This window comes from Phragmites australis, chromosome 1 (assembly GCF_958298935.1).
Source record: "Phragmites australis chromosome 1, lpPhrAust1.1, whole genome shotgun sequence".
NCBI classification, from domain to species: domain Eukaryota; kingdom Viridiplantae; phylum Streptophyta; class Magnoliopsida; order Poales; family Poaceae; genus Phragmites; species Phragmites australis.
This window is the reverse complement of record NC_084921.1, coordinates 28,196,974-28,207,663: the sequence shown is the minus strand read 5'-3', so window position 1 is coordinate 28,207,663 and position 10,690 is coordinate 28,196,974. Positions and strand designations below refer to the sequence as shown.

The 10,690-nt window shown below is 47.5% G+C and overlaps 1 protein-coding gene across 1 annotated transcript; it reads left to right on the top strand.

The window, feature by feature from the left end:
* Window positions 1-557: 557 nt before the first annotated feature.
* On the top strand, window positions 558-3,474 carry LOC133914054 (probable high-affinity nitrate transporter 2.4). Its single transcript, XM_062357215.1, has 2 exons — window positions 558-1,934; window positions 2,828-3,474. The coding sequence occupies exons 1-2, from the start codon at window positions 760-762 to the stop codon at window positions 3,099-3,101; spliced, it is 1,449 nt and encodes a 482-aa protein (XP_062213199.1). The 5' UTR covers window positions 558-759; the 3' UTR covers window positions 3,102-3,474.
* Window positions 3,475-10,690: the final 7,216 nt, after the last annotated feature.

The window sequence follows — 10,690 nt, the reverse complement described above, 5'->3', positions numbered from 1 at the left end:
TAAAAGATATGAATTACTATGTATTAATGAAGATATCTTTATTACTGATTTACATTAAATATGTCTCTCATTGTATACATGTATTAAGATGGAAAGACAAAGACGGAGGAGAGAGAGGGAGGAGAGAGAGAAGAGAAGCAGAACACTGCTGGCTCAAGGATTTAGCTAGCAGTAATTCCACAGGCATCACTACCAACTGAATCCCAGGATATCACTGCCAGCTCAAGCTTTAAGTCAGCAGCAATAACCTCCTTTACTATCGATTCCTCGAGCTGATATTAATAGTCGGATACTATTACTGTCCATTACCTACTGCCGATTTCAAAACCAACAATAAAGAAAATTTTAGAGCTGATAATGATGGGATGTTCTATAGTAGTTTTGATCGATATATCCATGTATATGTACTCACTTTGGACGGTGCTGTGACAAGAATTGTAGGTATTAAGTAAGTTTCTTGCAATCACATTCACATGTCCCAACCTTTTTCAGCGCATCGGGGAGCCAGTCGTAGGCACTTAGAAAAGCTACTAGGCAATGCACGCGGCGCCCTGCATGCACCATCCATCCCCCACTCTCGCCTCGCGAGCCTCCACCACCCGCGTATCTAAACCTACCCCCACATTGGCCACCCACAGACCTGGAACTGGCACCACTAGCTTCACTCTGTGCTACTAGCTAGATCTCTACCACGGCCACATGGCCTAGAGAGAGATCTCGCGCTATCTGCAGACGTCACTAGCTATTAGCTAGCCAGCTATGGTCACCATGGCGAAGAAGAAGCTGGCCGATGAAGAGTTCTGCTACGGCGTCGGCGCCGGCGAGGACGGCTGCGTAGACGCCGACGGCCGGTCGACGGAGCTGCGGCCTCTGGCGCTGTCGTCGCCGCACACACAAGCGTTCCACCTGGCGTGGCTCTCCCTCTTCGCATGCTTCTTCGCAGCCTTCGCCGCACCACCCATCCTCCCGGCGCTGCGGCCCGCGCTCGTGCTCGCACCATCCGACGCCCCCGCTGCCGCCGTGGGGTCGCTGTCCGCCACGCTCGTCGGCCGCCTCGCCATGGGCCCGGCCTGCGACCTCCTCGGCCCGAGCCGCGCGTCTGGGGCCGCCAACATCCTCGCTGCGCTCGCGCTCGCGGTGACCGCGGTCACCGCGTCGTCGCCCGCGGGGTTCGTCGCGCTGCGGTTCGTGGCGGGGCTCTCCCTCGCCAACTTCGTCGCCAACCAGCACTGGATATCGGGTATCTTCGCGCCATCCGCCGTGGGGCTCGCCAACGCCGTCGCTGCGGGCTGGGCCAACGTCGGCAGCGCCGCGGCGCAGGTCGTCATGCCGCTGGCCTACGAGCTCGTCATCCGCTTTGGAGTGCCGATCACCGTCGCCTGGCGCTTCACCTACCTCCTCCCCTGCGCGCTGCTCATCACCACCGGCCTCGTCATCCTCGCCTTCCCCTACGACCTCCCGCGCGGCGGCGGCTGCGGAGGCGGATCCAAGACCAAGAGAAGCTTCTGGAAGGTTGTCTGGGGAGGCGTGAGAAACTACCGCGCGTGGGTGCTCGCGCTCACCTACGGCTACTGCTACGGCGCCGAGCTGATCATGGAGAACGTGGCGGCCGACTTCTTCCGGAAACGGTTCCACCTTCCGATGGAGGCGGCGGGCGCCGCGGCGGCCTGCTTCGGCGCGATGAACGCGGTGGCGCGGCCGGCGGGAGGGGTGGCGTCGGACGCGGTGGCGAGGCGGTACGGGATGCGCGGGAGGCTGTGGCTGCTCTGGGCCGTGCAGACCGCCGGGGCGGGACTGTGCGTGCTGGTCGGCAGAATAGGCGCCACGGAGGCGCCGTCACTGGCCGCCACCATCGTGGTGATGGTGGCGTGCGCGGCGTTCGTGCAGGCCGCGTCCGGGCTCACCTTCGGCATCGTCCCGTTCGTCTCCAAGAGGTAAAGAACCTTCTTAAAACATCATGTTCCAATTAGCTCTATTTAATCACCTAGATTCATTTGTTAATTATGTATGTTGAAATAGATTCTTAATTTTTTTGATGGTTGACATGAGATAAACTTGGGACATTACGAGATATTCTGATATTGCCGTGTAGGCATATACTTGCCACAAGCCTTTTAGGATCTTAGGCCGACTCCAGCATGTGCCTCGAAGTAGTGGCAAATCTTTCTAGCATAGCTTTTCTCTAAGTTATAGGGATAGGGAAGAAGAGGAGTACCTTAAATTTGAAGATGAGAGTAAACGTAGGTATAAAATAAAGCAGCTGCTACAAATGAAAAAAAATAAAAAATGATTAATAGTATTAAAAAATATTATAATAATATTATAAAAGATAAAATTTTAAAGTATATGTTAGAGTGACTTAAAAGAATCTAGCATATTGTCACATTACATTCTTCATTGATGAACAAAAATAATTAGTACTAAGCTCATATAACTTCTTAGGAAATACCACATCATGTGAGATATAAAAGCGAAAGAAACTAATATCGAAGGAGTAAGATAGCGATTAGCAAACGGCAGGCTAACTGACAAGGTTCATACTCTACTAAAAACGGGGAAAATAAACTACAAATTAACGGGGGTTTTCAAAATTTATTAACCAAACTTTATTAATACCCATGTTTGATCGTTTGTGGGTCAACTGATCTCAAGATAACTTTGTTAACTAACTCAACTCAAGAAAATTCATTTGCAAAGTACAGGCAAATACGCATGTTTGACCTATGAACCAAATTAACGGATCATCACTTTGGATCGATAAAAAAAGATTCCGGTGTGTAGTACTAGAAGTGTGTTCTTACGGTATATGTGTATTTGATCGGTGCAGGTCGCTGGGCGTGGTGTCCGGGATGACGGCGAGCGGCGGCGCGGTGGGCGCGATCGTGACGAACCGGCTTTTCTTCAGCGGGTCGAGGTACACGATCGAGGAGGCCATCTCCCTCACCGGCGCCGCCAGCCTCGTGTGCACGCTCCCCCTCGCCCTTGTCCACTTCCCGCGCCACGGGGGCATGCTCCGCGGCGCAACCGCCGTCGACGATGCTTACGACGACTACGAAGACGACTGCTCAAACGACGACGAAGACTACATGCTCCTGAAATGAGACGGAATATTGGGAACTGCAAAAGGTTCATCTGTATAGCTCGCCAAAAAAATGGTGCATCTGTAAAATACGTAGCTAGTATCTCTGCGATTCCAATGGTCTGCTCGCGGTTGGTTTGGTTTCAAGGATCTACGGAGTCTGTACCGGCTGCCTCACGTGCACATATAGATTGTTCATCAGTTGGAAAGGAATGAAGAATCACCACCCCAATCTTTATCTCCTTCGGCCTCCTCCTGAACCCATCGATCCCGGCGATCCTGCAGCGTCGATGGATGCCAAGAATTTTAGTTGGCCTCCCTCAGCGTTGGAGATGTCCGCATGGAAGAATCAAGAATCTCTTGGCCGGTCTGTAACGAGTTCGGCCGTCATAGATATTCTCATATTTGTTCATCGAGATTCGATTATAGATTATTTCCCAAACGAAAATTGGTCTATATTTCAGTATACAACACTTTATTTGCAACATTTCCCGTATCAATTTCACTGCAGCTCGTTTTCTTACAGAAAACAAATCTTCATTGAATTGTTTTTGGGTCAGGTTTCCACTCTGCCAGCTACAAGCTTCACGTACGGCCTTCTGGCTTCTAGCCCAACAAAAGCCCAAAATGGCCTAGCCCATGGCGAAAGGTCTCTGAAGAAGCTGCGAACTTGCATTTTTTACCTGCCGATCTTGATTGCGAATCGGGAGATGAACTGCTGCACATTTCCGCCATTTTCAGTTGGTTGGCAAAGCGGCGCTGGCAAGATTTTGTACCAATTTTTCTTAAGATATCAAACCAACCTGCATCATGCCCTACCAAACTATCAACTCAAAACTTGCTGGCAAGATTTCCGCTCAACAAGATTGTCTTTTTCTGAAAATGTACCAATGCATCATGCCCTACCAAACTATCAACTCAAAACTTTCCAAAAGCACAAAATAAAAAAAGGGAGAAAAGGATACCAACGAGGAAAAACCAAAAGGCTGAGTTCCTGAAAAAGGGAAAACTGAAAAACTGCACTAGGATGAACTGCAGGGAGTCGTAAATCGAGTGATGTCCTCCTTGGCTTTTTTTTTTGACGCCAATGTCCTCCTTTGCTGTTTCACCCTGCAACCTCTTTCATTTTGATAGCTTAACTCGTATGATTAGCATGCTGTTTAATTATGATCCGATCTATGTTGGTTCATTTACTGCTAATTACCCCTCATTAACTGATACATCTATCACAAGCAAGCAGCTTTAGGTTTTTTTTTTTTTTGCCACATCAGTTACTTTTCTGGGACTTCATCCAAAGTAACAGCTTAAGGAACTCAGCTGCACTTGCAACGTCAGTACCAATCTGCGAGGATGGTCAAGGACAAGAAACGAAGGAAGCTAAAAAAATGCCATATTCACAAGAATTTCTCTTCATTTTTGTCCGAACTACCCCTGTTAGACGAACTGAACCACCACGGTTCTCGCTGTATCTCAACTCAGGTTTCTCTATGCGTCACATGTTTTTTAGTGTCCCAGGAAAAGACTTTGTCCAAAACTGGGACACTTCAAGTCTGCAGTCTGACTAATAGGTTGACCACCAAACTGAAATTGAAGAACTCTATATGTCTCAGGACCGTAACAACTTGTGCAGCCACATGAAGAGGAGCTCCTGAGATGAAGCTTCAAGTGAATGGAGGCAGCCATAAAGAGATGCACAGGCAGCACAACTTTAACTGAATGGCAGAGGTTTGGGGATATGCACCCCATGTTCGACCATTGATAGTGAGGATGGAACTCTACAGAGTCTGAAAAATTAACGTTGGGAATTCAGTTTCGAATAAAAAGATGAAATAGCACCCATCCTGATGCATCCCCAGTAGTTTGGATATGGGGATGCATATCTGCCTTCTGTTTTCACTCTTTTTCAACACTGCCGTTTCAGGTTAATATGTAGATGGGTCCATGGGGATGAGGGATCGAGATCCCTTGACTTTAACGTTACCGTGACTTTGTTACCGATGTGTGGGTCTAGCCCTGTGAAGTCAGGGGATCCTCATCTGGGGACAAGGCACCAAGAAACAGCGAGAGCAGTAGGAATCTTTTCTTTTTATTTGTAAGAGATCTAATACTGGAACTAGTCCCTTGATTAGATAACCACTACTACTAATGCAGAGTGCTCTCAACAGTATAACCCAAATCACCCATGTACTCCATTGCAAGACAAATAAAATATCAAAATGCTACATAATATTGTCTGTTAAGAATGTGCTTTAGGCATGACCATATGGAGTAAATCCAGGGTAGAGACAAAAACTGAAGCCACATTCCTCATCCCCTATACTATTTTAGCATTCAATTTTTTTTCCTTCAGCAAAACACCTTTTTCTTTTCTTCTGATATATTATGCACTAGATTTCAAATCGAATGCGTCCTGCCAATCACCCCTAACAAAACTACATGGCACATCCAGGCTAACAAGGAAGCAGCTTTAGTTTCTTGCCACATAGTCACCTTTCTCGAATTTTCACCAAATAAATGGCTTAAGAATGATATGTAGCATGTGTTCAAAAAATATGATATGTGCATATATGTTAAGAAATTACCTTCTAAAGATTTTGGGTGACTTAGATGACCTGTTACCTCCCACGAGGTTGCCACATTAGATCCCAGCCTTCTATAACCACATGTTCTTCCAAAAGGAAGTAGAGGTACCACCACCCACTAGGGAGGTGACTGAGACTACGAACATGACGTTGGAGTTTGCATGGACCTGTAGTTCAAGTCCAGCCCACAAACGGTTTGGTTCTATCTTTCGAAACCATAACCAACGCATCCGCAAAGCCCACTCCAAAACTTGCAGAACGTGTATGCCCAGCCCGCCAAGCTCTAGCGGTCAACATACCTTTTGCCAAGCAACCACACAATGCCCCCCCCCCCATTGGCTTCTTTGCGACCTTTCTAGAGGGAATTATGCCTCATCTTGTTGATGGTCTTGATGGCCCATTTGGGAATGTAAAACGCAGTGAGATGATAGATAGGGATCGCTGTGAGGACCGCCTCAATAAGAATTGCATGGCATGCCTTCGTCATCAAGCCTGCCTTCCAACTGGGCATGCTGTCCGCTATCCTGTCTAACAGAGGGAGAATGTCGGCCTTTTGTGAGCTTCTTGATAGAAAGAGGGAGTCCCAAATATTTTACATGGGAACGATGATATTTCACAAGGTACTGCAGCTTGTACTTCCTCAATATCTTGCTCCTGGCATTGTATAGGTAAAACGAAGCACTTCTGAACATTGGTCATCAACCCTGATGCCTCACCAAATCACTCCAAGATACTCATGATCAGGCCAAGCTCTCCTGCCTACGGCCTAAGAAAAAGCACCACATCGTCCGCATAAAGTGATACGCGATGACCAAGTGGCCATGAGGCAAGGGGTAGCAAGAGGTTGTCCTCGCTGGCCTTGACAATTAGAGCAATTAGCACATCCATGACAATAATAAAGAGCATTAGGGATAGCGGGTCTCCCTGCCAAAGTCCCCTACGGTGATCGATCACCTCACCGGGCTCACCATTCATCAAAACCCGAGTGCTTGACGTGGATAGAAGTGAGCAGAGGAGCTTCCTCCAATGGTACCAAAACCCACATGAGAGAGGACCTCTAGAAGAAAAGGCCATGAGATGGAATTGAAGATTTTTTATATATCCAACTTCAGAAGAATCCTTGGTTTCTTTTCTCGGTGCAAGAACTTTGATGTTTGCTAAAGTAGCAAGAAATTATCATGGATGCACCAGCCACGAATGAAGGCACTTTGGTTAGTGGAAACAATTTTACCTAGCCGAGGCGCGAGCCAGTTTGCCATTAAATTCATGATAAGTTTGGCAAAATTGTGTATTAAACTTATTGGCATGTAGTATTTGACTTTGATTGCATCAGTTGATTTTGGGATCAAGGTCAGAAGAGTGGAGCTTAGGAACCCCATCTTACTCCCATCACTGAACTGCAACGCCTGGAGAGCCTTGAGCAGATCCGTTTTGATGGTTTCCCAACAACAACGGTAAAACCTGCCTATGAAGCCATCGGGTCCTGGTGCCTTGTCGAGGGGGGGGGGGGGAGTTGTTTCACCGTGGCCCAACCTCCTCATCTATGAATGGAAGATCCAATGAGGAGAGATCATGAGTCGGCTGATAGAAGCTCCCAAGGTGTCAAGTGTCATCGACCGAGGCTCAGCCATACCGAGTAGACCTCTGTAATAATCAAAGACCGCTTGGTGTTTATCTTCTTGGGAGGTGACAATATGATCCTCAACCTGCAATCTTGCAATGAAATTTTCTCTCTTCCGGTAACGAGCATGGAGGTGAAAGAAACACGTGTTGGCGTCTCCTTCCTTTAGCCAACTGATGCAAGAACATAACGGAGCAATAATACGCTCCAGGGACGCTATACCAGGGCAGTGAAGTTTCAGTTTATGTTGAAACCAGTCCTCATCCTCTGCGAGCGCACGCCCGCCCTATGCAATCTCCAATCTGTGGAGTACCCCCTTGGAAAGTTGAAGTTGCAATTTCACATGACCAATCTGTTTCTGACCCCAGGCTTGCAACGCCTTTGACAACGCTTAAACGTGACTGACATGCGTTGTAGCAGGTAGGAGACATCAACTGGCGCTGCCCATGACACGGCCACGGTTTCCTGGAATCCTTCCAATTGCGGTAAAAAACTTTCAAAGTGAAACCTCCGCTTTCCTTGGACATTGTCAATGATCCGATGCTGCCGATGCCATACTCTGTAGGAGGCTGTCCAGGTAAATAAGCTCCCTAGCCACTGTGCAGAACACACGATCAAGTCGCACTAGAGTAGGTGACTCCTGCTCGTTTGACCATGTATACCGCTAGCCAAGTAAGGCAAGCTCCTTGAGCCCCATGTCATCGAGTAGTTGTCTTAATCATCCCATCAAAGCCCAGTTCATATTAGAATTGTTCTTATCCTCAGCTCGGTAAATCAAGTTAAAGTCTCCCACAACCAACCATGGTCCAGTACAAGTAGCTCAGATGTCCCTTAACTCCTGTAGGAAGAGGTCTTTTTTGCTACCACATGAAGGCCCATATATGCTGGCAAACCACCAGTCGGGGCTGTCATTGCTTGTGAAGAGTATGGAGATAGAGAAGTTGTTTACCCATGTTGTCACCGCCCGGCAAACAGCTCCGTTCCATGCTACAAGAACACCACCACGAGTACCATTGACCTGGAGGAACTCAAACTGGTTGAACTCAAACCCCAAAAACAAAAAGAGTAAGTGGTGTGGGAGTTGCTACAACTTGATCTCTTGAAAACATATGATGTCCGACCTAGCCGAATCGGCCATCTCTTGAATTGAGTTTCAACGTGCAACCTTCTTGAGTCCACCCACGTTCCATACCAAGATACTAGACAGATTCATTGATAACAAGAGATACACGACCAAGCTATAACATTAGCACACTCTCAACACATGGTGGTGACAAGTTCCGTCGACAACGTCTTGTCCTCATCCAACACTCCCCAGCCAAATAGGGTGGCTAGACCCTCCAGGTGAGCACGACTGAGAGGGTTCCGATATAGCTGGGCGTAATTATCTTGTGCTTCTTGATTGACCTGTTCTTGTTCTCAACCTAGTGGAAGCTTGGGCTCTAAGGACATGGGGTTTCTTCTGTTTGCAATGTGCGTGCTGCATCGAGGAATGAAATCTGGTGGTAGAGTCTTGGTCCTCCGCTTCTGAACAACCAAGACGTGGAGCATCCCATCAATTGGCTTGGAATGTCTAGCCAAAAACATCATCTACGTTGTGGGTTCCAGGCCCGAAGATGGATCGGACATTGGCTCTGGCTTAGTGGGGAGCTCACAATCGTTCATAGGGTCCGACCCCGTGTAGAGCTCACGGCCATCAGCCGGTGTTGGAGCCTAGGATGGCCCATGGTTCCTTTGTCTCGAATAAATGTGGGAGTAGTTTTTAGACTTGAAATGCCCCACGAAGTTGTGGCCCAACTCGGACCCTATGGGTCCACTTACAGTTTAGTGCGAACATCACAAGGATTTCACGGCGCGATGACAAAGCAACCATTGTTAGGGTGGAGGTTGGACAAGCGTAACTTATCCAAGGGGGTAGGAGGGGTACAGATCACTGAAGGATCCTCCTCGATCCAAGGGGGCTCAAAACCCTTCTCGGCAATAACTGCAACGATGCACTCTCGCATGACTCGTCTAAGCAGCCGCCAAAGTGGCTCCCTGTCGACGTCGGGGGTGTTGGTGATATGCCTTAGAGGCAATCGCGTATGCAGATTGGATCTGCAACTGTGATTTAATATGATTGAATGTCCATTAGGATTTAGAGTCATGATGGGCTTTAATGCGATTAAAGGCCCATTAGCATACTCTATATAAGAGGAGGCAAGAGTCGTGGACGCACAAGTTTTGGCCACAAAAATCATGGTCGCCACCTCTTCCCGAACTCCCTATGAAACCCTAGCTGGGCGCGCGGTGCTAGCACACCGGTGCACAATGTTCCATCCATGCATGTGTGGATACCATAGAGGCGCTACTACTATTGTGGTGCTAATCTCTTTGGCTTGAAGATTGCGATGTTGGTCATGCTTTATTGTCGAGGAGCATGACACACCTACTTGGGGATAGTTGAGGAGTGCGAGTACCTGGTCGACGAGCTCGACTACTTCCTCTTCTTGATCGAGGACATGGTCGAGGCTTCCTCTTCGTGGTCACGGATCGTGACAACGCTACTCGGAGCTAGTTAAGGACGTGACGTACCTGCTTGGAGCTAGTCAAGGATGCAATGTACGTGGTCGGAGCTGGTCAAGGACATGATGTACCTACTCAGAGCTCATCGAGGATGCGGTGCATGTGGTCAAAGTTGGTTGAAGACACGCACGATGTTGGATTGGACTACTCCAACACTTCTTCCGCTACGCGTCTAGCAATAATGATCTATGATCCCCTACTCACATGGTTTCTTAGTTGAACACTGTAGAGAAAAAATATTTTATGCTAGTGTAGCCTACCCGTTACCTAATAGTGGCATGAGAGCCTAAATACGTAGTTTTGATCTAGATCAATCCACATATAGATGATATGCGGTAGTAATAGATATGATCTATTTTTATTCTTATGAATGGTTCATGTGATGGATCGGTCAATGCACAATTTGGTGTAATTGGGATCGAATGAGGTGCGAGTCGATGGAACCATATGACCAAAAAGATCAACTCGATCTCCCACTGGCCACGCGTGTGATTTGCCCCTACTGGCTGGAATCACCATTGGGGCTAACAGCACTCGCTGCTATATGGTTGGCAGAACAGCAAATCGAGTTTGCGTGTGTTATCGTCGTTTCTAGAAAACCTCACGCGATGATCAATATGATTGATCCAATGGAAATTAAGACATTGATAATGACTTAGAATCAGCTTGATATGATCAATCCGATGGGATTTCCATAGCGATTATAGATATGATCTATTTAGTTGCGTAGCGTACACATATTGTTATAATAATATGTTCACGTTGTGACATTAGAATTCGATTCTATGCTCATTTTTATAGAGAATGTTGTGACTGTTATGACCTTATTATGTATGTGATGCA

Coding starts and splice junctions, on each gene's coding strand:
- LOC133914054 (XM_062357215.1), top strand. CDS start 760: ATGGTCACCATGGCGAAGAAGAAGCTGGCCGATGAAGAGTTCTGCTAC. Junction 1,935..2,827: donor GTCCCGTTCGTCTCCAAGAG/GTAAAGAACCTT, acceptor TGATCGGTGCAG/GTCGCTGGGCGTGGTGTCCG.